The 24,205-nt window shown below is 44.4% G+C and overlaps 2 protein-coding genes across 4 annotated transcripts in view; both read left to right on the forward strand.

Annotated features, from left to right (window-relative positions):
- The window catches only part of LOC132837101 (histone H4-like), a 468,073-nt gene that overhangs the window by 383,586 nt on the left and 60,282 nt on the right, over positions 1-24,205 (forward strand). The window lies entirely within an intron of this gene.
- LOC132837127 (histone H3) lies at positions 48-23,010 on the forward strand. 3 transcript variants are annotated; one of them, XR_009647435.1, is made up of 7 exons: positions 2,526-2,795; positions 3,335-3,416; positions 6,511-6,716; positions 11,494-11,649; positions 12,020-12,101; positions 20,146-20,265; positions 21,521-23,010. XR_009647435.1 is itself a non-coding variant. In XM_060856827.1 (5 exons), exon 1 carries the CDS (start codon positions 48-50, stop codon positions 456-458), a length of 411 nt encoding a protein of 136 aa, XP_060712810.1. In that variant the 3' UTR covers positions 459-2,176; positions 3,335-3,416; positions 11,494-11,649; positions 12,020-12,101; positions 21,521-23,010. The 3 variants fall into 3 exon arrangements, 1 of the variants encoding a protein (XP_060712810.1); XR_009647434.1 differs by lacking the exon at positions 20,146-20,265 and having other exon boundaries at positions 2,544-2,795; XM_060856827.1 differs by lacking the exons at positions 2,526-2,795; positions 6,511-6,716; positions 20,146-20,265 and adding an exon at positions 48-2,176.

Consider the following 24,205-nt stretch of genomic DNA (forward strand, 5'->3'; position numbering starts at 1 on the left):
GCAGCACCGCAGCAGCCGCCTGTGTGTGTTACAGAGAGTAGAAGAGAATGGCCAGAACCAAGCAGACAGCGCGCAAATCCACCGGAGGGAAAGCTCCCCGCAAGCAGTTGGCGACCAAAGCGGCCCGCAAGAGCGCTCCGGCCACGGGCGGAGTGAAGAAGCCTCATCGCTATAGGCCCGGCACGGTGGCTCTGCGGGAGATCCGCCGCTACCAGAAATCCACCGAGCTGCTGATCCGCAAACTGCCCTTCCAGCGCCTGGTGCGAGAGATCGCTCAAGACTTCAAGACCGACCTCCGCTTCCAGAGTTCGGCGGTGATGGCCCTGCAGGAGGCCAGCGAGGCTTACCTAGTGGGACTGTTTGAGGACACCAACCTGTGCGCCATCCACGCCAAGCGAGTCACCATCATGCCTAAAGACATCCAGCTGGCCCGCCGGATCCGCGGGGAGCGCGCCTAAACGGAGCCTGGCCGGCCCTGCACATTCACCCCCGAGATAAAGAACAACACAAAGGCTCTTTTCAGAGCCACTAAACTATCCAGAGAGAGCAGAAAGCAATCGCAGTCTTTGCAACATGTATTTGAATAATACTAAAGGGGGACGGGCGTGACGTCAGTAACGTATTACAGGGGCGATAGTTGAAGATACAGATCGCACAGCCTGCGGTGGTTAGAATGTACGCTGCTGTGAATGTTATGTAACTTTCACATGCTTCATTATAGTAGTGCAAATTAATTCCGGATTAAACCCCCTCTGTCCTCACTGTCTCCCTTGGTGTTCCCGCCAGCTGTAACTATATGATCATTGCTGAGTAAGCGGGCGGGAAAACTTGGCGCCAAATCATCAACCGTTTTCTTTCAAATTTGAAAATCCCGCCGAACTGTAGATCCGAGAAGGGAGTATTCGTATTTAGTCATTACCCGAAAGAAAAATTGTAAATTAATGCGTCTAGAAGCTATTTGAAGGATTCGAGATTGTCTTCGGAGGGAATGAATACCCTCATCCAGCCCTGTGAGGATTTCGTGAATGTTCTTCGGCGTGAACGCATTAATAACGAACGCCGCCTTTGGGTATTATTTTAATACCGTGCCCCCTTATTGCAAAAGCTCCACATTAACAATTCCAGTCCGGCAACTGTTCTGGTTTGATCTCAGTTCGTTTTGAAAGCTTCTAACCGACAGCAGAAAGCCTTATTTACACTATTCTGCAACACAACAGAAGCCGCCATGAGTGTTGGAAAAATTTTAAAAATGTGTAACGTTTGTAAGAAAATGAGCACTTTTGTTTCCGAGTGGTGACACTCAGGGCTCACACCCCAACCTCGGATTGTCACTCCCGGAATAATCAAATATAAGAGAGTGACTTGAGCAAATAGCAACAAACGGAAAGAAAAAAAGATTCACTGGTGTTTCAATATGATCCCTAGAAGAAGGGAGAAGAGAGGGCACATTCTCTACTCTTGATGCCAGCGCCAAATCATCAACCCCTTTCCTTCCAATTTGAAAAGCCAGCCATTTCACAAATAACGGAGTATGTTTTCCATAGAAAAATGATATATAAAAAGGAGAACGTTCTTCAGAGGGGAATTCGTCAATACTTGTTATAAATATATACTTCAGACAATCTCTCTCGCTCATTCATTTGCCTAACTGCATCTATCACTTTCTACTTTTTTTCTGGACCTGAAGAACTGGCAAAAACAAAAAACAAGCGTCAAGAACTGCAATTTATCTCTTCATTTCACATTTCGAAAGCACTCCGATATGTTGATTCAACATTACAGAACGTTCTTCCAGCTGAGCTCATTAATCGTCTTTAGACAATATCTTAATATCGCCCAGCCTTTTTGCACTAGTTCTGACATCAGCAAAAACTCCACATTTGCTGTCCCAGTCCTGCAACTGCTCTGGTTTGATCTCGGTTCATTTTGATAATCTCTCACCGACAGCAGAAAGCCTCCTTTACTGTAATTTGAAATCGGAGAAAACAGCGCCAGAAACCCAGTTTCGAGTCTACTAGGCATAGAACTAAAGGCGAGATGTATCTACTCCTTGTACTCAAAGACGGAGACACGTTGCTTTTTGGTTTGCCTGGGGAGATATTCGCCGTTCATATCCCAGCGTGAATGGTGGCTCCGGAACTGACATTTGAAGTGTTCGTCCAAATACTTTTTAAAGGTTAAGGTTTCTGGCCTCCACTACCTTCGCATGCAGTGTCTTCCAGATTTCCACCACTTGCTGAGTGAAAAGATTTTTCTGAAATTCCCTCAACATCGTTACATCTAACTCTTCCCCATAGCGAGGATCCTTACGCTTACCATATCATTACCCAAACCCCACTTGTGATTGCTCGCTCAAACAAGGAAAACAGCTTCTCTACATTCACCCTGTCCCACACGCCTCATTATTCGTTAATACTTTATTCACGTGTTTCCACCGCAGTCTTCTCTGCTCTAGAGAAAACATTCATTCTTTTAATCCCAATCCTCAATATTGCGGTGGATTTATCACCGCTGCTGTCACAGTTTAATTTCAATAATTTATTCCTGCATCCTTAGGCGATGCTGCCCTTCCTCCAAAGCAACGTCCCTGAGTAGAGGAGCGCATGCGTGAGACCCTCCCCCAGCGCTGTCATTGAGGAGCATTTACTCAGTGAGTGCAAGAGGTTTGTTTGAAACAGACCGCAATGGAGAGATCAGCGCCCAGGGAAGCGAGGGAACAGCAGGCTCCTTCCAGCGGCACATCGGGATGGGAGCCTGGGACACAGAGGGGGCTCTGAGACTGGGATTGATTCGGGGTGAGTTCAGGGAGAACCGGGGGCTGTTTGTAAGAGGCCGAGCCGAGCATGAACTCGTCCCGGAACTTGGAGTGTGCGGGCCTGCTGAGGGAGGCAGACTGGGAAGAAGCTGCTGTGGGACATTCTTAGGTTTGCGATCCCCTAAACACGGATGGGAATTCATTGTTTGGCTTCTATTTCATGCTGTTTGTTGGGAATAGACATTGAATAGTAGGTAATTAAAGGACAGTATATCTAAATGTGAGAGTAGTGCCTGTTGTTCTTCCTTCAACAGTTAATGTATTGGGAGCTGAATATTGAACTTGCAGATGTTGGTTAGTTTTTGTACATTAGTAAATTGTTTTAGAATTTCGCAAACAGATAAAAAGACTGGGAGGAGCTCAGAGCTAGAGTGGAACCAGTCCTTGCTATGTTCACCTTGCCCTGTTTAAAAACAAAGAATTATCATGATCATGACCTGAATATTGCATTGATTAGTTGATGTCTTTCTACTTAGCTGATGGTGATTTACAGGAAATATCCCTCTTGTCTTCCTCCAGGCAAATGATTGATGGACCAATACAATGTAATATTTCCTCAGTACAAAGCCAAGTGTGACCAGCTGCTTCTAACAAACAGCAGGTATGTTACTGTTGTCAGATTGGAGAACATCCTTTCCACAGTCAGAATGGATTGAGTCAGACACACATTGAGCTTAATTTCCAGAAGTACACATTCAATCCAAGAGTCAAACACAACTGATGCAATATATTTCTTGATTTCTCCCTATACTCAATGCACAACGGCTCAGTTCCAATAAATGCCATGATGCTTAGTCAATTATCATTTGCAACATCAGAAGAGGGATAGATTTTATCCTCTTATGAAATATACATTAAGGAAGTGTACTAACTCCACATGGAATGCAGGCAATTTTAAAGTTACAGTCAAGGTGAACAAACAGATCATTCTGTTACATTATTAAAGCAAGGATTTCTAAAAATATAGAGGGAAACTTTGGCATTATCAGTAACTGAGAAGGACAAAATTAATCTTTTGATAAATAGAAGTCCTATGTGAAAGGCACAACAACTAAACAGTGTAAATTCCAAATGAACCTCTGAGCCAAAGCTTGACATACACACAACTGCCATCTCCAAACCACGCTCTTATGCGTGCTTGCATACATATGCACACACACCATTCTCTCTCTCACAGCTACTGATTGATTTACAATTGTTGCAAATTTGTATGCCATCCTGAAATACTCATTCCAACATCTAAAAGTAATGAAAATCCATATACACCGCAACTAGCAGAAAACATTTCATCAAACTGATTTCTATTCATATCAAGTCAAAGAAATTTACAGCACAGAATAAGTCTCTTGAAATTATTAAGTCTGACTGATCAAAGATAGTCTATAACAACATAACAGTTGACTGAGCTAACAATTCTAGTTCCTTTCAACCAGCATTCCATTTTCGTAAAACTATCATGGCAGCAGAGAAGCTGTCATCTCCATCTGTATTGTAACCTCATTCTCCATTTCATCATTTTGTAGTTATTTTATTTTTCTGTCCAGCAAGAAACTTAAACACACACCCCCAAGCCCCCACACACACTTCAAAAACACTGGCAGGTACAATCTGTTGAATGCATTTGCACATTTATAAAGTAGATGTTGACAAATACAGATTCACAGCTACATCCTGAGTTACACAGAGCAGAATATAACAGGGACAGATTGGTCAATTACACTCAAATGCACATGGCAGGACATTTCAGAGGAAGACATTCTCATTCACAAAGCAGAAACTTATTGGAACAGATTGATAACACTGTTTCAAATTACTTAAATTGACATGTATGGTTTGATAATATCACTCATATTCACAGGAGAAACTGACAGGTAGAGATTGATAACACAAGAAATCAGAGTTATATTTGAGGTCTAGTGACCCTTCCTCAGAACTGAGTGTGTACATTTTTCTAGCTGCCACATGGTCTTCCCTATTCTAGGGAAACTGAGTGGAGATTGGGTGTCCACTTTGCCAAACACCTACATTCTGTCCAGAAAACAAGACCCTGAGCTTCCATTTGCCTGCCACTTCAACACACCACCCAGTTCCCTGATGAACATCTCTGCCTCAGGCCTGCTGCAGTGCTCCAGTTAAAACTCAGTGCAAACTGGAAGAACAGTACCTCATTTTCTGCTTGGGAATACAACAGCCTTCTGGACCCAATATTGAGTTCTACAACTAGGGCTAGAGCTCTCCCATGTCATTACCCAGAACCTCTCACACCAGGCCTTGTTATCATAAGGACTGCTTTATACACCAGCAGTCACTAACAGTCCCTGTTAATGGTGATTCACCTTCCTCGTCTGACTGTGACCTTTAGATTCTATATCCATCTACCATTTACTCCTGACCCTTCAACATACCCTACCTCCTGCAGAAAGACTAATCATTTCTGGGCTACTATCAATTCTCAGGAAGGGTTACTGGACTGGAATTTTTAACTCTGATTTCTGTCCACAGACTCTGTCAGACCTGCTGAGCTTTTCCACCAATTTGATTTTGTTTCTGATTTCCAGCATCTGCAGTTCTTTTGGTTTTCATTTAGAGGTTAATAACTATATTTTCATATTCGCAGAGCAGAAACTACCAGGGAAAATTGATAACTACATTCACATGTTCACAAAAGAAAATTTGTCAAACAAACATTGATAAATACACTCCCATTTACAATTCGGACCTTGATTGGGAAGGATTCTTAACTAAATCTTCACAAAGCAAAACTTGACAGGGACTGTTAAAAACTAACTTCTATTCACATAACAGAAACTGGCAGGCTTAGATTGACAATTACCCAAATATATTCACCAAACAGATACCCTCAGGAGGCTAAGGAAATTCACTGTGTCTATAAAAACTCCTGCAAATTTTTATCGATGCACACCACCTATCTGGATGTGTCACAGTGTGGTATCGCTACTGTTCTGCCCAAGACCACAAGAAATTACAGTCAGTTGTGAACAAAGCCCAATCCATCACTGAAAGCAGCCTTCCAACCAAAAGCATCATTTATACTTCCTCCTGTGTTGGGAAAGCAACCAACATAATCAAAGACCCATGTGACCCTGGTTCTACGTTCCTTCACGTTCCTCCACCTGGTCTGTCAGGTAGAAAATACAGAAGTTTGAATACACCATCCAACAGATTCAAGAGCTGATTCTGTGCTATTATTAGATTTTTGAATTGACCTCTCACATTTTAATGTTATTCTCTCTCTCTGCACCATGAACACTATATTCCAGATTCTGTTCTATTGCTCTAATGCACTTTGTACGATATGATCTACCTGTAAGGCACTCAAAACAATACTTTTCATTGTATCTCTGTACATGTGACAATAATAAATCAGATCAAATCAAGAGGATAACTACACTCACATCTCGCAGAATCTGAGAGGTACAGGTTGATAGCTACAGTCACACAACCTGGCAGGAAAAGATGAATAAATACATTCAAACCCTGACATTACAGTACCTGACAGGAAGGATTGATAACTAAACTCTCTTATTCACAAGGCAGAAATTGATAGTGACAGATGAAAGCTCAGCTCACACATTCATATAGCATAAATTGGCAGGAATTGACAATAACAGACGTATTCACCAAGCAGAAACTGACAGCTATAGATTGATAATTGTATTTATGTATTCACACAGGAGAGTCCGAAAGGTACAGATTGACAATTAGTCTCACTTTGACAAAGAAGAAATTGACTGACAGGTAAAGAATGATGTAAAAGGTAAAAACAATGACTGCAGATGCTGGAAACCAGATTCTGGATCAGTGGTGCTGGAAGAGCACAGCAGTTCAGGCAGCATCCAAAGTGCAGCAAAATCGACGTTTAAGCCTGAAGCGTGGAGAGGTAAGCTAGAGGAGGGCAGGAGTGGGGAGAAAGTAGCATAGAGTACAATGGGGGAGAGGATGAAGGTGATAGGTCAGGGAGGAGAGGGTGGAGTGGATAGGTGTAAAAGGAGCTAGGCAGGTCGGACAAGTCATGGGGACAGTGCTGAGTTGGAAGTTTGCAGGTATGGTGAGGTGGGGGAAGGGGAAATGAGGAAAATGTTGAAGTCCGCATTAATGCCCTGGGGTTGAAGTGTTCCGAGGCGGAAGATGGGCGTTCTTCCTCCAGGTGTCTGGTGGTGAGGGAGCGATGGTGAAGGAGGCCCAGGACCTCCATGTCCTCGGCAGAGTGGGAGGGGGAGTTGAAATGTTGGGCCACGGGGCGGTGTGGTTGATTGGTGCGGGTGTCCCGGAGATATTCCCTAAAGCACTCTGCTAGGAGGCGCCCAGTCTCCCCAATGTAGAGGAGACCGCATCGGGAGCAACGGATACAATAAATGATATTAGTGGATGTGCAGGAAAAACTTTGGATGTGGAAGGCTCCTTTAGGGCCTTGGATAGAGGTGAGGGAGGTGGTGTAGGCACAGGTTTTACAGTTCCTGCAGTGACAGGGGAAAGTGCCAGGATGGCAGGGTGGGTTGTAGGAGGGGCGTGGACCTGACCAGGTAGTCACGGAGGGAATAGTCTCTGCGGAAGGTGGAAAGGCGTGGGGAGGGAAATATATCCCTGGTGGTGGGGGTCTTTTTGGAGGTGGCGGAAATGTTGGTGGATGATTTGGTTTATGCGAAGGTTTGTAGGGTGGAAGATGAGCACCAGGGGCATTCTGTCCTTGTTACGGTTGGAGGGGTGGGGTCTGAGGGCAGAGGTGCGGGATGTGGACGAGATGTGTTGGAGGGCATCTTAAACCACGTGGCAAGGGAAGTTGCGGTTTCTAAAGAAGGAGGCTATCTGGTGGGTTCTGTGGTGGAACTGGTCCTCCTGGAAGCAGATATGGCAGAGGTGGATCAATTGGGAATATGGCATGGCATTTTTGCAAGAGGTAGGGTGGGAAGAGGTGTAATCCAGGTAGCTGTGGAAGTTGGTGGGTTTGTAAAAAATGTCAGTGTCAAGTCGGTCATCATTAATGGAGATGGAGAGGTCCAGGAAGGGGAGGGAGGTGTCAGAGATGGTCCAGGTAAATTTAAGGTCAGGGTGGAATGTGTTGGTGAAGTTGATGAATTACTCAACCTCCTCGCAGGAGAATGAGGTGGCGCCAATGCAGTCATCAATGTAGCAGAGGAAGAGGTGGGGAGTGGTGCCGGTGTAATTACGGAAGATCAACTGTTCTATGTAGCCAACAAACAGGCAGAGCTGGGGCCCATATGTGTGCCCATGGCTACCCCTTTGGTCTGGAGGAAGTGGGAGGATTCAAAGGAGAAATTGTTAAGGGTGAGGATCAGTTCAGCCAAACGAATGAGAGTGTCGGTGGAAGGGTACTGTTGGGGACATCTGGAGAGGAAAAAATGGAGGGCTTGGAGGCCCTAGTCATGGCAATCGAGGTGTAGGGGGATTGGATATCCATGGTGAAGATGAGGCTTTGGGGACCGGGGAAACGGAAGTCTTGGAGAGGTGGAGGGTGTGGGTGGTGTCTTGAAAGTATGTGGGGAGTTCCTGGACTAGGAGGGATAGGACAGTGTTGAGGTAGGTAGAGATGAGTTCAGTGGGTCGGGAGCATGCTGAGACAATGGGTCGGCCAGGGTGGTCAGGCTTGTGGATCTTGGGAAGGAGGTAGAACCGGGCAGTGTGGGGTTCCTGGACTATAAGGTTGGAAGCTTTGGGTGGGAGGTCTCCTGAGGTGATGAGGTTCTGTATGGTCTGGGAGATGATGGTTTGGTGATGGGGGGTGGGGTCATGTTCGAGGGGCCAGTAGGAAGAGGTATCCTCGAGTTGGCGTTTGGCTTCAGTGGTGTAGAGGTCAGTGCGCCAGACTACCACTGCGCCACCTTTATCTGCTGGCTTAATGGTGAGGTTGGGATTGGAGGGCTGCACATTGTGAGGGTGAGAGGTTGGAGTGGTGGAGGGGAGTAGACAGGTTGAGGCGGTTAATGTCCCGGCGGCAGTTGGAAATGAAGAGGTCGAGGGCAGGTAATAGGCCAGCGCGGGGTGTCCAGGTGGATGCACTGTGTTGGAGGTGGGTGAAGGGGTGCTCGGAAGGAGGGCAGGAATCCTGATTGTGAAAGTAAGCTCGGAGGCGACGGAAGAATTGTTCGGCGTCACGGCGTATATTAAATTCATTGATGCGTGGATGGAGAGGGGATGAAGGTGAGTCCTTTGCTGAGGACTGATCGTTCGTCCTCAGTGAGGGAGAGGTCTGGAGGGTAGTGAAAACTCGGCAGGGCTGGGAGCTGGGATCTGGTGTGGGTGTGGAGCTGGGAGTGGGGTCGGAGCCAGTAACTGGAGTGGGTGTGATGGTGGGGGGAATGGGGGTGGAGTCATGAGCAGGGGTAGTGTTCCCCTCGGGGTTCTGGGGCGTGGGAATAGTCACAGTGGGGTCTGTGGGGAGGGGGGGGGGGGTGTCAGCAGAATGCAAGTGAGAGGCGCTGGTGGGGGCGGAAGTGGTGGTGACCACAGCAGTAGGGGTGGCGGAAATCATTGAGCCTGTGGCATTAGCGATGATGTGAGGGGCGGACGTGATGTCACATGTGATGCATGAGGAATTGTGAGAGGTGGAAGTGGCTGTGGGAGTGGCCATGATGGGGGTGGAAGTGACATCAATCAATCAGTGTGGAGTGGTAGCTGCATCAGGTGCATGGCTAATGGAGTCTGAGTCATTTCCGAGGCCAGGGGTATCTTCTGGAATGTTTGAGGAGCGCTGGTTATGGAGGTGGGTGGATAAAAGTTTGTTGTACTTACAGTTTTTGATGTTTGAGATGGAATTGAAATACTGTTTGTTGAGAGTATGAATTCTCCTGAGGATGAGTGGGTCCTTTGCAATTCTGAGAGAGTGTGGCCCTCAGCTGAGGCAGGGCTATACTGTTCACATATTGACAGGGAAGAATCTGACAGGGACAGATTGGTATTGACTCTCAGATTGACGTAGTAGAAACAGATTGACAATGACACTCTGGTGTCAAATAGCAAAACCTGACAGGTACTGTTTGATAATTGCACTGAGAAATTAATTATAGCTAAAACAAGTAGACATCAATATCTACATTCACACAGAAGATACTGACAGGGACAAATTGATGACTGCATTTAACATTCATACAGCAGAAACTGACCGGGAGATACTGAGGATGACACACCCGTTCTCAAAGCCGAAACTGACAGGTTCAGGTTGATAACTACACTGTCAGATACACAGCAGAAACTGTTAGGGAAAGATTGTTAAGTAAATTCACACATTCACTACAGCAGAAACTGACAGGTATAGATTGATAACTGAACTCTCACATCCCCATCAGTGAAACACATAGGGACTGATCCTATTTATTGAAAATGTATTTATCAATCAGTCTCTGCCAGTTTCTACTATGTGGATAAGAGTTCAGTTATCAATCTATACCTGTCAGTTTATACTATGTGAATGTAGTTATCAATCTCTCCCTGTCACTCTCTAGTAAATACATTTTGGACATTGCAAAGAGTGACAGGGAGAGATTGATAACTATATTAACTCTCACATTTGCACGGCCTATACTGACAGGTACAGGTTGACAGCCTGTACTTCCACATGCATCTCGCAGGAACTGACAGGTACGGATTGATAAGGAAACTCTCAGATCCAGATACAAACTTGTTTAAGGTTTAGATTTGCTTGCTGAGATTTGATATCCAGATGTTTCATTACCTGGCTAGGTAACATCATCAGTGGCGACCTCCAAGTGAAGCGAAGCTGTTGTCTCCTGCTTTCTATGTATATATGTTTGTCCTGGATGGGATTCCTGGGGTTTGTGGTGATGTCGTTTCCTGTTCATTTTCTGAGGGGTTGATAGATGGTATCTAGGTCTATGCGTTTGTTTATGGCGTGTTTGGAGTGCCAGACCTGTAGGAATTCTCTGGCATGTCTTTGCTTAGCCTGTCTCAGGATAGATGTGTTGTCCCAGTCGAAATGGTGGTTTTATTCCTCCGTGTGTAGGGCTATGAGGGAGAGAGGGTCGTGTCTTTTTGTGGCTAGCTGGTATTTGTGTATCTTGGTGGCTAACTTTCTTCCTGTTTGTCCTACGTAGTGTTTCTGGCAGTCCTTGCATGGAATTTTGTGGACGATGTTGTTTTTGTCCATGGGCTGTACTGGGTCTTTTAAGTTTTAGTTTTTGTTTGAGAGTGTTGGTGGGTTTGTGTGCTACTAGGATTCTGAGGGGTCTTAGTAGTCGGGCTGTCATTTCTGAAACTTCTTTGATGTATGGTAAGGTGGTTAGGGTTTCTGATTGTGTTTGGTCTGCTTGTCGTGGTTTGTTCTTGAGGAATCTGCAGACTGTATTTTTTTGAGTATCTGTTCTTCTTGAATAAGTTGTATAGGTGGTTCTCCTCTGTTTTGCGAAGTTTGTCTGTGCTGCAGTGTGATGTGGCTCGTTGGAATAGTGTTCTGATACAGTTTCGTTTGTGTGTTTTGGGATGGTTGCTGGTGTAGTTAAGTATTTGGTCAGTGTTTGTCGGTTTTCTGTATATATAGGTTTATAGTTTTCCATTGTCCTTTCTTTCAACTGTGACGTCCAGGAATGCGAGTTTTTTTGCGGTTTCTTCCTCCGTGGTGAACTTTATGCCTGTGAGGGTGTTGTTGATGATGTTAAATGTCTCTTCTATCTTGTTTCACATAGATCTAGATACCATCTATCAACCCCTCAGAAAACAAACAGGAAACAACATCACAACAAACCTCAGGAACCCCATCCAGGACAAACATATAAATAGAAAGCAGGAGACAACAGCTTCGCTTCACTTGGAGGTCGCCACTGATGATGTTATCTGGCCAGGTAATGAAACGTCTGGATATCAAACCTACAGCTCAGCGAGCAAACCTACACCCTAAACCTCAACTTGAGCTACAAATCTTTACAAACTTTGCAAAATACAAACCTGCATTGGGTAGCCCCACTGTGGAGCTGTAGAGGTGTTGGTTAGTATCTGGTTCTCAGTGAATTGGTATAGATTTCTTTTGTTACAATCACCAGACAAAGAGCAACTCAGGCCAAGAATGGAGTCAGATCTGTAGTTCTGTTTGAAATGCTGGCCTGAAAGAAACACAGCCTCATGATTATAAAATGAATATTACATAGAAAGTTTGATACTGTCAAACTCACTTAATGTTGATTTACAGGGGATGTCTCTTCTCTCTTCCTCCAGACAATTACATGAAGGAGCAAGACAATGTAACATTCTCTCGGTACAAAGCCAAGTGTGATCAGTTCCTTCTAACAAACAGCAGGTATGTTATCGCTGTCAGACTGAAAAACATACTTTCCACAGTCACAAAGCAGTTGAATTAGACACACATGGAGCTCAATTTCTAGAGAGAAGTTTTCACAAGATTAGACAAATACCACCAAGCAATTATAACTTTTTTATCCCTCTCCATTCTCAATCCACATCACACAATTTCCAATAAATGATATCATTCACAGCCATAGAGATGTACAGCACTGAAGCAGACTCTTTGGTCCTACTCATCCATGCCAACCAGATGTCAGAAACTAATCTAGTCCCATTTGCCAGCACTTGACACATATCGCTTTGAACCCTTTCTATTCATGGACCCATCCAGATGCCTTTTAAATGTTGTAATTGTACCAGACTCCTCCACTTCCTCTGGCAGCTCATTCGTTACCCATACCATCTTATGCGTGAAAAAGTTGCCACTTAGGTCCATTTAAAATTTTTCCCCGTTTACCTTAAACCAATGCCTCTAGGTTTGTACTCCCCCACCTCAGGGAAGAGACATTGTCCCTCATGATTTTATATACCTCTGTGTGGTCAGCCATGGCCTGTTCAGCCTCTCTCTATAGCTCAAATCCTCCAACCCTGACAAATTCCTTGTAAATCTTTTCTGAACCCTTCAACATTTCACAATATCCTTCTAAAACGAAGGAGACCAGTATTGCATGCACTATTCCAAAACTGGCCTCACCAATGACCTGCACAGCCACAACATGACCTCCCAAGTCCTATACTTGATGCACTGATCAATGAAGAAAACCTACCAAACGCTGCCTTCACTGTCCTATCTACTTGCGACTCCACTTTCAAGGAGCTATGAGCCTGCATTCTAAGGTCTCTTTGTTCAGCAACATTCCCCATGATCTTACCATTAAGTATACAAGTCCTGCCCTGATTTGCCTTTCCAAAACGTAGCACCCCAGATTTATCTGAATAAAACTCCATCTACCACTCCTCAACCCATTGGCCCATCTGATCAAGACCCTGTTGTACTTTGAAGGAGCCTTTTTTGCTGTTCAATTTTGGTGTCATCTGCAACCTTATTAACTATACCTGCTATGTTCAAATCCAAATCGTTCACATAAATGATGAAAAGCAGTGGGTCCAACACTGATACTGGTGGCACACCACTGGTCACAGGCCTCCAGTCTGAAAAGCATCTCTCCTCAACCACCACCCCCATCTTTTACCATAGACCAAGTTCCGCATCCAGTTGGCTACCTTCTCTGTATTCCATGAGATCTAACCTTTCTAACCAATCTCCCATGAAGAACCTCATCGAACGCCTTACTGAAGGCCATATAGATCATATCCACCACTCTGACCTCATCAATCCTCTCTGTTACTACTTCAAAACAACCCATTCAAGTTCAATGACATGTTTTCCCACGCACAAAGCCATGCTGACTATCCCTAATCAGTCCTTGCCTTACCAAATGCATGTCAATCCTGTCTCTCAGGATTCCCTCCAACATCTTGCCTACCACTGATATCAGACTCATTGGTCTATCGTTCCCTGGGTTTTCCTTACCACCTCTCTCAAATAGTGGCATCACATTAACAATCTTCCAGTCATCCAGCACTTCACCTGCGACTATCAATGGTAAAAATGTCTCAGCAAGGTGCCCAGCAATCACTTCCCTACCTTTCCACAGAGTTCGAGGGTGCACCTGATCAGGTCTTGGGGGATTTATCCACTTTTATGCATTTCAAGACATCCAGCACTTTCTCCTCTGTAATAGTGACATTTTGAAAAATGTCCATATCTATTTTTGCACATTCTATTGTCTTCCATGTCCTCCTCCACAGTGAACATTGATGTAAAATACTCATTTAGTATCTTCCCCATCTCCCATGGCTCCACGCATCAGGTGCCTTGCTGATCTTTGAGGGGCCCTATTCTCTCCCGAGTTATTGTTTTGTCCTTAATTTATTTCTAAAAACTCTTTGCATTCTCCTTACTTCTATTTGCCAAAGTTATCTCATGTCCCCTTTTTGCCCTCAGGATTTCTCTCTTAAGCATACTCCTACGATCTTTATACTCTAAGGGTTCAGGTAAAAAAATGAGGTCTGCAGATGCTGGAGATCGCAGCTGAAAATGTGTTGCTGGTGAAAGCACAGCAGGTTAGGCAGCATCCAAGGAACAGGAAATTCGACGTTTCGGGCATAAGCCCTTCATCAGCCCTTCCTGATGAAGGGCTTATGCCCGAAACGTCGAATTTCCTGTTCCTTGGATGCTGCCTAACCTGCTGTGCTTTCACCAGCAACACATTTTCAACTCTAAGGGTTCACTCAATTTCTTCCGTCTATACCTGACATATGCTTCATTTTTTCTTAACCAAAACCTCAATTTCTCTCATCATCCCACATTTCCGCCACCTACCAGCCTTTCCTGTCACCCAAACAGGAATATACTAACACTGGACTCTTGTTATCGCGTTTTGAAGGCTTCCCATTTCCCAACCGTCACTTTACCTCCAAACATCTGCCCCAATCAGCTTTTGAAAGTTCTTGCCTAATGCTGTCAAAATTAGCCTTTCTCCAATTTCGAAGTTCAGCTTTTAGATCCAGTCTATCCGTTTCCATTACTATTTAAAAACAAACAGATTCATGGTTGCTGGCTCCAAACTGCTCCCCCACAGACACTTCAGACACCTGCCCTACCTTATTTCCCAGAACTAGGTCAAATTTTGCATCTTCTCTAGCAAGAACATCCGCATACTAAATCAGAAACTTTCCTTGCACACACTTAGCAAATTCCTCTCCTGTTAAACCCATAACACTACGGCATTCCCTGTCAACATTTGGAATGTTAGAATCCCCTACCATAGCTACCGTATTATTCTTATAGAGAACTGAAATCTCCTTACAAATTTGTTTCTGAATTTCTTGCTGACTATTAGGGAGTCCAATAAGATGACCATCCCTTCCTTGTTTCTCAGTATCATCCAAATAACTTCCTGAATATATTCCCAGGAATATCGTCCCTGAGTACAGTAGTAATGCTATCCCTCATCAAAACTGCCACTCCCCTCGTCTCTCGCCCCCACTTTCTAAGCTTCCTGTAGCATTTGTATCCAGGAAGCTGAAGCTCTTTCTCTCAGAACATTCACATGTTGATTAAGAAATTTTCTTTGAATTTTAAAAGTCTCTTCTCCATCCAAGCCTTTAACACTATGGTACTTCCAGACAATGTTTGCAAAAAAACTACTATTACAGCCTTTATATTCTTACATATATCTGACATCTGTGTATCTTTGTTCCTCAGTTTCCTTCTGACTGTTGGGAGAGGGGGGGGGGGGGGTGCAGAAGCTATCTTACAGTCCCATCATGGTGATTATCCCTTTCTGATTTTAACCCAGACATTTTCACTGGATGATCTTTTTCAGAAATATTTTCTCTAGTTAGAGCAGCAAAGTTCTCCTTAATCAGAAACACCACTCTGCCTTCTCTTTTACCTGCCTTTCTATTCTTCCTATATCCCCCTCATACTTCTATAATCCATTGAATACAGACCCAGAGTTATCCTCCGTTGCTGTTTTTGTGATAAGTCCTTCATCCTGGGGTCATTCTTGTAAATGTACTCTGGGCTCCCTCCAACACGAGCACATCCTTCCAGACATAATGGGCCCAAAGCAGCTCACAATATTCCAAATGCAGCGTGACCAGAGCTGATAGAGCCTCAGTAGGACATCTCTGCTCTTGTATTGTAGCCTCCTTGAAATAAATGTTAAAATGGCACTTGCCTTCCAAACTGCCAACCGAACCTGCCAGTTAAGCTTAAGAGGATTCCTGAACTAAGACTCCCAAGGTCCCTTGCCTTTGAGTTTTCTGAAGACTTCCCCTATTCAGAAAATTATCAACATCTTTATTCCTTCTACCAGAGTGCATAACCTCACAATTTCCCACATTGTATTCCATCTGTCACTACTTTGCCCATCTTGCAGCCTGTCCAAATCCTTCTATACCCTCTGCACCTCCTCAGCACTAACCCATGTGCAAACATAAGAATACCCTTAGTTCCTTTTTCCAGATCATTTAAGACATAACATGAACAGTTGTGGTCCCAATACTGACCCCTGTGGAAATCCATGAGTCACCGGCTGCCATTCTGTAAAAGACCCTTTTATCCTGACTCTCTGCCTTCTGCCAAGCAGCCAATTCTCTGCCTTTATCTTGTTTAGCAGCCTGCTGTGTGGTACCTTATCAAAGGCCTTTGGAAATGCAAATCAATTACATCCACCAGCTGTGTTGTCTAACTTGCTTGTTACTTCCTCAAATAATTTGAACCGATTTGTCAGGAAAGAACTCTGCAGCCTCATTCTAAACAAGGGATTCGCAAGCCTTAGGAATGACTACGTTCTAGCTACAAAGTCTATAGTTTCCTGCCTCTGCCTCTGCATTAGCCATTTTCCAGTCATTTGGGACCCTGCCTGACTCCAGTGCTTTCTTAAAGATCATCACCAGTGCCCCTGCAATCTACTCCGCTGTCTCCTTCAGTTATCTGGTGTATGGTCCATCCGGTCTTGGTGATTTATCGGCCTTCAGCTTCCCAGCACCTTCCCCTTACCAATGGCCAATGCACTCACTTCTGTCCCCAAGTTTCCCTTGAAGTTCTGGTCGATTGCTGGTGTCTTCCACTGCTAAAAACTGATGGAAAGTATCTCTTCAGATCCTCTGCCATGCTTTGGTTCCCTATTACTACTTTTCCAGCATTGATTTCAAGCTGTCCAATGTCCACTCTTGTCTCTTTGTAACCTTTTAGATATCCAAGAAAATTGCCTGCAGCCCTCTTCTGTATTAGTAGCGAGCTTACTCTCATATTTCACTTCTTTCCCCGTCCCCACCTCTTTTTTTTAATTATTTGTATTTTTTTTCAAGACTTCTTAGTCTTCTGGCTTCCACTAATCTTTACCACACTATATGCTGCTGGTGTTGCTTTTATGCTCTTCCTGACTTCCCCTGTCTACCAGGGTTGTCTCATCCTCCCCTTAGTATTTTTCTTCTTCCTTGGGATGGATTTCTGCAATGTCTCCTGAATTAACCCAGAAACTCCTGCCGTCGCTGCTCCACTGTCTTCACTGGTTGGCTCACCCTTCCAATCAACTCTGTCCAGCTCCGTCCACAGGTCTTTGTAGTTACCTTCACCCAATTGTCATCACATTACATCTGATTCAATCTTCTCCCTCTCAAGCTGCAAGGTGAACTCTATTATGTTATGGCCACTGCCTCCTTGGAGTTCCTTCACTTTGAGCTCCCTAATCAAGTCTCCCTCGTTACACATCACTAAATCCAGAATTGCCTGTTCCGGAGTGGGCTCTACCGCAAACTGCTTCAAACAAAAAAATCTCAGATAATTCCATGTTTTCTTGAGAACCACTATCAACCTATTTTTCCTAGTCCACCTGCATATTGCAGTCCCCAATGATTATTGCATCAGTTCCTTAGATGCTTTTATAATCTCCTGATGTATTTTCTCCCCCACATCGTGACAGTGGCTAATGGCTTGTACACAAGTTCCTTCGGGGTGATTTTTCCTTTGTGGTTCCTGATCTCTACCCTCACAGATTCTACACCTTCTGACTCTATTTCGCTTCTTGCTGTTGATTTTATTTTATTTCTTTCAAACAAGGCAACCCCTCTGACTCTGCCCATTGCCCGTTCGATAGCTTGGATAATTAGTTACCAGCCCTGAACCCCCTGTGGCCTTTTCTCTGATTTCTACAACATTGTGAATGCCAAGTTTACTCTGGCATACCAGCTGATTTACCTTGCTCTGTCGACCGTGTATTTAGTTACAAGTCCCTCAGCCCTGTGTTAAATGTCCCCCTTCTCATATTTGTCCCCTTATCTGCTGTGCATGAAGTTAGATTCCTGATCCTTTCTATACTTTCTGTCTTGCAACATGTTGTGAAAGCTTTAACCTGACTTTTGACTTTTCCATAATTTTGCACGCAGCTGAAAAACAACCCCCATGTTTTAGTTTAAAGTCCAATATATATGCCATTCTCCAGGACTCTGATCCCAGTATCATTCCTGTGTAGCCTGTCCCATCGTAACAGTTCCATCCTTTCCCAGTACTGACTCCAATGTCCAGTGAATTCAAACCTCCTGTTTGTCCCACATCAATCTTTCAATCACACACATTAGATTAGATTACTTACAGTGTGGAAACAGACCCTTCGGCCCAACAAGTCCACACCGACCCGCCGAAGCGCAACCCACCCATACCCCTGCATACACCCCTTACCTAACACTATGGGCAATTTAGCATGGCCAATTCACCTGACCCGCACATCTTTGGACTGTGGGAGGAAACCGGAGCACCCGGAGGAAACCCACGCAGACACGGGGAGAATGTGCAAACTCCACACAGTCAGTCGCCTGAGTCGGGAATTGAACCCGGGTCTCAGGCACTGTGGGGCAGCAGTGCTAACCACCGTGCCGCCCACATCTTACTGTTATAACCTTGCTGACTTTATGGCTCAGGTCGTAGTCCAGAGACTATTATGTTTTTGATTTTTTTTTAAATTTATCCCTGAGCTGCACATATTCCTTCAGCAGAACTTCTTCCCTTGATCTGCCTATATCGACAACTGGATTGTTCCTCTGCAACCCAGATGACTATCGTGAAGCCAGGCACCAGGCAGGCAAATCTGCTTCAGGACTCTCTATTCTGGCAAAAGGGAAGAGTCTCTATGCCCCTGATTACACTGTTACTAATTACACTTGCATTTCTCTTTTCTCCTCCCTCTTGATTGGCTCCCCCTTCCACAGTGCTGTGGTCAGTTTGCTCATCCTCCCTACAGCCCCCACACACATCCACACAGGGAGCAAGAATCTCAAACCTGTTTGACAAGCTGAAGTGCTGAGGCTCATTCAGCACTACCCTCTGGTTTTCTCTATCTGCCTCACTCATAGTCACACCCTTCTATCCCTGACCACTGATCAATTTGAGGTAGTTCATCCAAGGGGTGTGACTGCCTCCCGAATCAGAGCACCCAAGTAACTCCTGCCCCTCCCTGATGTGTGGCAATGTTCGGAGCTCAGACTTCAGCTCAACACTCTGAGCTGGAATCCCTCAACTGACACTTGTGATGGTTGTAGTAGCTATGAACCACAATGGGGTTCACCAGCTCTGACGACATGCCTCGCTTGGTCTGGCCCCTCTACTTTAATGACTTGGTGCTTAATTTGATTTTTTAAACATCACACTGAAAGAACATCCACTGTTGTTGGGGAGATTAATTGACCATGCTCAAGAGGCCAAAATTAAGTAAGTGCAGATATCTTGAAAGATTGTGTGGCTGGCAGAGATTAGAGGTGGGGTATGATCACTATTATAAAGGGATTTGAAAAGAATGGCGAGAAATGTGTTAAAATGTTGCTTTTCTGCAATTTGTGACCTCTTCAGGTCAATGAGCTCAGGGTGAGGAGAACAAAACTCAGTGTGAGTGAGCGCACGGGCAGCGGGGTGTTGGATGAGCTGAAGGTTACAGGGAGGTTGAAAGTGAGAGGTGGATCAGGAGTGTGTTAGGGTCATTCAGTCTCGAGGTTACAAAGGACTGGATGAGATTGCAGCACCTGGCGCTGAGACTGTGTTGGAGTCAGGCCACGTTACTGAAATGGAAATAGAACATCACAGTGAGGATGTGGGTCTGTGGTTCAAAGCTAATCTCCAAATGAGATATTCCCTTAATGTTGTGAAGACCTGGTTCAGACAGTTACCAGTGGGAGCGATACATGTGGAGTTAGGAAGTTTTGTAACAGGGACTGAAGCCAGCAAAAAAAGGATCAGGAGTCGGCCTTTCAGCTGTTCCACTATTGAATGAACTCATGGCTGCTGTGTGAAGTTCAGCCTTTGGCCCATATCCCTGAATACCTTTGTTGAACAAAAGTTTATCTGTCTCAGATTTGAAACTAACAACTTAGTTGACTTCCACCCTTTTCATATCAAAGTCATTCCTCACATATATCTCAAACAGACTCTGCTCCCATGTTCTTTATTAAATTGGAGAAAGTTTCTATTCATTCAGCACTGGATGTTGGGACGTTGTGCGAGTTGGAAGGAGCTTCAAGGGAGTGTCGGTCACATATGCCTGCTCTGCAGTCCTTCATGGTGGTGGAAGTGGCTGTTTTGCGAAGTTACGCTCAAGGTATGGTTGAGCAGTTGGTCGATAAAACCCCTCTCATTCTCCCTGAATGTACAATGTCAAGCCCCTCAGAATCTTTACATAAGATCTTGTCTCATTCTTCTGAACTCCAATGAGTTATATTCCACAGCACTGTGGAATATAATGTGGGAAAATATATTGGGCGGCATGGTAGCTCAGTGGTTAGCACTGCTGCCTCACAGCACCAGGGTCCCAGGTTCGATTCCAGCCTCAGGTCACTGTCTGTGTGGAGGTTGCACATTGTCCCCAAAACTGCATGGATTTCCTCCGGGTGCTCCGGTTTCCTCCCACAGTCCAGAGATGTGCAGGCCAGGTGAATTGGCCATGGTAAATTGCCTGTCGTGTAAGGTGCATTAGTCAGAGGGAAATAGGTCTGGGTGGTTACTCTTCAGAGGGTCAGTGTGGACTGGTTGGGCAGAAGGGCCTGTTTGCACACTGTAGGGAATCTAATCTAATATGCATTTTGGCAGGAAGACTAGGAGAGGTGAATATTACTTAACGAGGGAGAACCTCTGCAGAAAACTGCAGTGCAGAGAATTTTGAGTCCTTCTGCTTGAAAGACGAAAAACGAGCATCCACGTTCAGTGGGTATTCAGGAAAGGAAATGGTCAGTTGGCTTTTATTTCAAGGGAATGGGGAGAAAAAATGGAAGTTTTGGTAAAACGGTTCAGATCACACTTGCAGTACTGTGAGTTGCTTTTGTCTCTTGTTTTGCGAAAGGCAGTCCATAGAGTATTCAGGAGACTGACCCTGGATATGGGAGGAATTTCTCAGGAAATGAGTTTGAGCAGACTGCTTCTGTACTCATTGGAGTTCAGAAGAATGAGACAAGATCTTATGGAAAGATTCTGAGGGGCTTGACATTGTAGATTCAGGGAGATTGTTATTACCTGTTTGAGAGTTGAGGACATAATCTCAGAGTAAGGACTCTCCTGTTTAAAATGGATGTGAAGGAATTCCTGCTGTACAGAATACTGCAGTTGCCTGTGGAGGCTGTGCTGCTCAGTGTATCCAAGGCTGAGATAAATAGATTTTAATTGGGAAGGGATTCTAGGGTGGGGCCCTAAGGCAGGAAAATCAAACTAAGGATTATTGGATCAGCTCTGATCTTACTGGATGGTGATAGCAGACTTGCTGGGTTGAGTTACCTACTTCTGTTCTTACATCTGATGGTTTTAAACATTTTCTTTTTTGGGTTCTCACTTGCTTTGCTTTTTGTTTTCCATGAACTTCACAGGGAATTAGAAGATGATTTGCAATGAGGAGACTTAAAACCAGGCATTACTTCCCAATCTGACCAAGCTGCCGAGTTTATTGCCGCCTGAACATCATTGGGTTTTGAAGTTTAAAAAAAAGTACTGTTCACAGTTGGGGGAGGAACCGTACGTGTGTTGTACATGTGGATAAGTCTTCAGCAGATCACTGCCCGTCACAATATAAATACAGCTACACTGGGGAAAGGCCATTCATCTGTTCCAAGGATGGGAAAGGATTCACTCGATCATCCACCTTGCTGAAACCCGAGCAAGTTCACACACAGAACGGACCTTTGAAATGCTCAGAATGTGGGAGGTGTTTTAAAAACTCTGGGGCACTGATCTTCCAACAACATCCTCAGTGATGAGAGAGAACCTTCATATGCTCTCACTGTGGGTGTGGGTTCAAGCCATCATCCAACCTCATTAAACACCAGTGGATTCCCACTGGGGGGAGACCATTCACCTGCTCACACAACGGTAAAGGATTTTCTCATAAATCCAACCTATTAAGACACTAGCGATCTCTTGGAAGGTAGAGGCTGTTCTGCTGTACTGACTGTGAGAAGAAATCCATTGTGAAATCCAAGCTGCTGAAACACCAGTGTATTCAAGAAATTACAGTGCCTGGTTTTTACTGTGAACATCTCCCTGCTTCATGGTCTCAACCAGAAGGTTTTGTTTCAATTCTCACCTGATATGGAGCTACGTCAAAGAACTTAATTATTTTTGTAATTGTTAACTGAATGATGTCCACTGGGGCAGGTTTCTACTGAAGTTAATGAACTCCATCTCAGTTAAAGGGATGACTGTTCTGGATGACAGTGAAATAGATGCACTGTGTTAAACACACTGTATAAAACCTATTTCCAATTTCTAAGTGCTCATTGAAGTGATCTCCCTCTGACTATGTTATGGAAGAATCACTCAATGTTTGATCAAAAAAATACCTGGACAGACCGAAAATCCTTCACGAAATTAAACTTTAATCTTGCAAAATCAAAGCTGTGGGAGCCAGCTAAATGTCTTCCCTGGTTCTCCACAGGCTTTGTTCTCCTGCAACTTATACAGTTGTTCTTCCTGTACTTATCGGATAACATTAGCATAACCAATCATGCTGGCTTGCTTAATCTTTCTAAACTAATCACCGACTGTCACACTGGTTCCCTCCATCACACTTAACCTGTCACATTACAACGTCATTGTCTTCAGCATTAGTTCATGTACCAGTGAATCGGCTAACCTATCACAATGCACTACCATTATCTGTTACTGGAGCCCTGTAATATGATACCCGGCATGCATTACTAAGATAACTATATAATTGCCAGAGTAACTTCCATAACTGAAGGAGTTGGAATTTACTGTTGATCACATCCAGCACCCAATTTGATTCATTGTAGTCTTTCTCAATTGACCGTGTGGAAATTTTAGCCTGGTTACAGGTGTTAATAAAATGATAAAAAGTCAATTATATCAAATTTGTGGTGAACACCCAGCTTGCTAACACTTTCTAGTATCCTTCGCATTTCCTTTTGAAAAGTTTCCCTTTCTCTCTCCTCCATCTTGTGAGGAGCTCATGCAACTGTTTTGTCATTCAGATTGAGATAATCTGAGCAGCTTTCTCTTTCATGTCCCTCCTTTCCCTGAAACTGTCTCTGAAGTTCCACTTTATCAGAGTCCTGAATACTCATCTTTCCCCAGCTCCTCTCCTACCTTTGGGAGCTCCTCGCGTCCATGAGAACCAACTTCTTGTCTCTCAATTTTCCCACTCAATTGTTCAGCATCCAACCTCCTCCCATTCACTGATATTGATAACAATTCTTGCTCTCGTCTGATAAGGTCCCTGTCACTTGAATTTCACCATTATCGTCCATCCAGTGAAAACCAACATGGCCTTATTTCCAAACTCCCTTTCCTTTCTAAAAACCTAGAACTTGGTAACACCCAAGGGAGGAGTCTATCCCTGGCTCCTGCTATTCTCAATCACACGACACCATGAGGTGAGCTCATCCAAAGGTACGGCATTAGTTTTCACACATCTACTGACATTACCCAATTCTACCTCATCAGACAACCCAATGTCTCCATTATTCCACTGTTGCTAAATTATCAGATAGTGTATTCTACAGCACTGGATGTTTTATTGATTTATTGAGTCACAGGATGTGGGCATCACTCGCTCATCCTGGGCAGTTAAGAGCAAACCACATTGCTGTGGATCTAGAATCACGTAGAGCAGACTGGGTATGGACAGGGTTTCCTTCTTTTAAAGGACTTCAGTGTACTAAGTGGGATTTTCCAACAATCAACCAGGTCATCATTAGTCTTTTAATTGCAGATTTTCATTGAATTCAATTTCCATCATCTGTCATAGTGGATATTAAAACCAGATCCCCCAAACATTACCTGGATCCCTAGTTTAATAGTCTGCCGATAATCCACGAAGCTACTGCTTCCATGAGCAGAAATTTACTCCAGTTAAAAATTGCAAGAATCCCTCTTGATCACTGTAATATCTCGTCCGTAACTCTGTGATATCTGCATAGTGGGCTGTGTTGCTCCCTGCCTCTGTTACCTGCACTTCCTCACTGAGATAGCTGCATTCCACTCATTCTGTCCACTTTAGCATCTCTGATTGTCATTGCTCCATTATAGCCTTGCCT

Source organism: Hemiscyllium ocellatum, chromosome 49 (genome assembly GCF_020745735.1).
Source record: "Hemiscyllium ocellatum isolate sHemOce1 chromosome 49, sHemOce1.pat.X.cur, whole genome shotgun sequence".
In the NCBI taxonomy this organism is placed as follows: Eukaryota; Metazoa; Chordata; class Chondrichthyes; order Orectolobiformes; family Hemiscylliidae; genus Hemiscyllium; species Hemiscyllium ocellatum.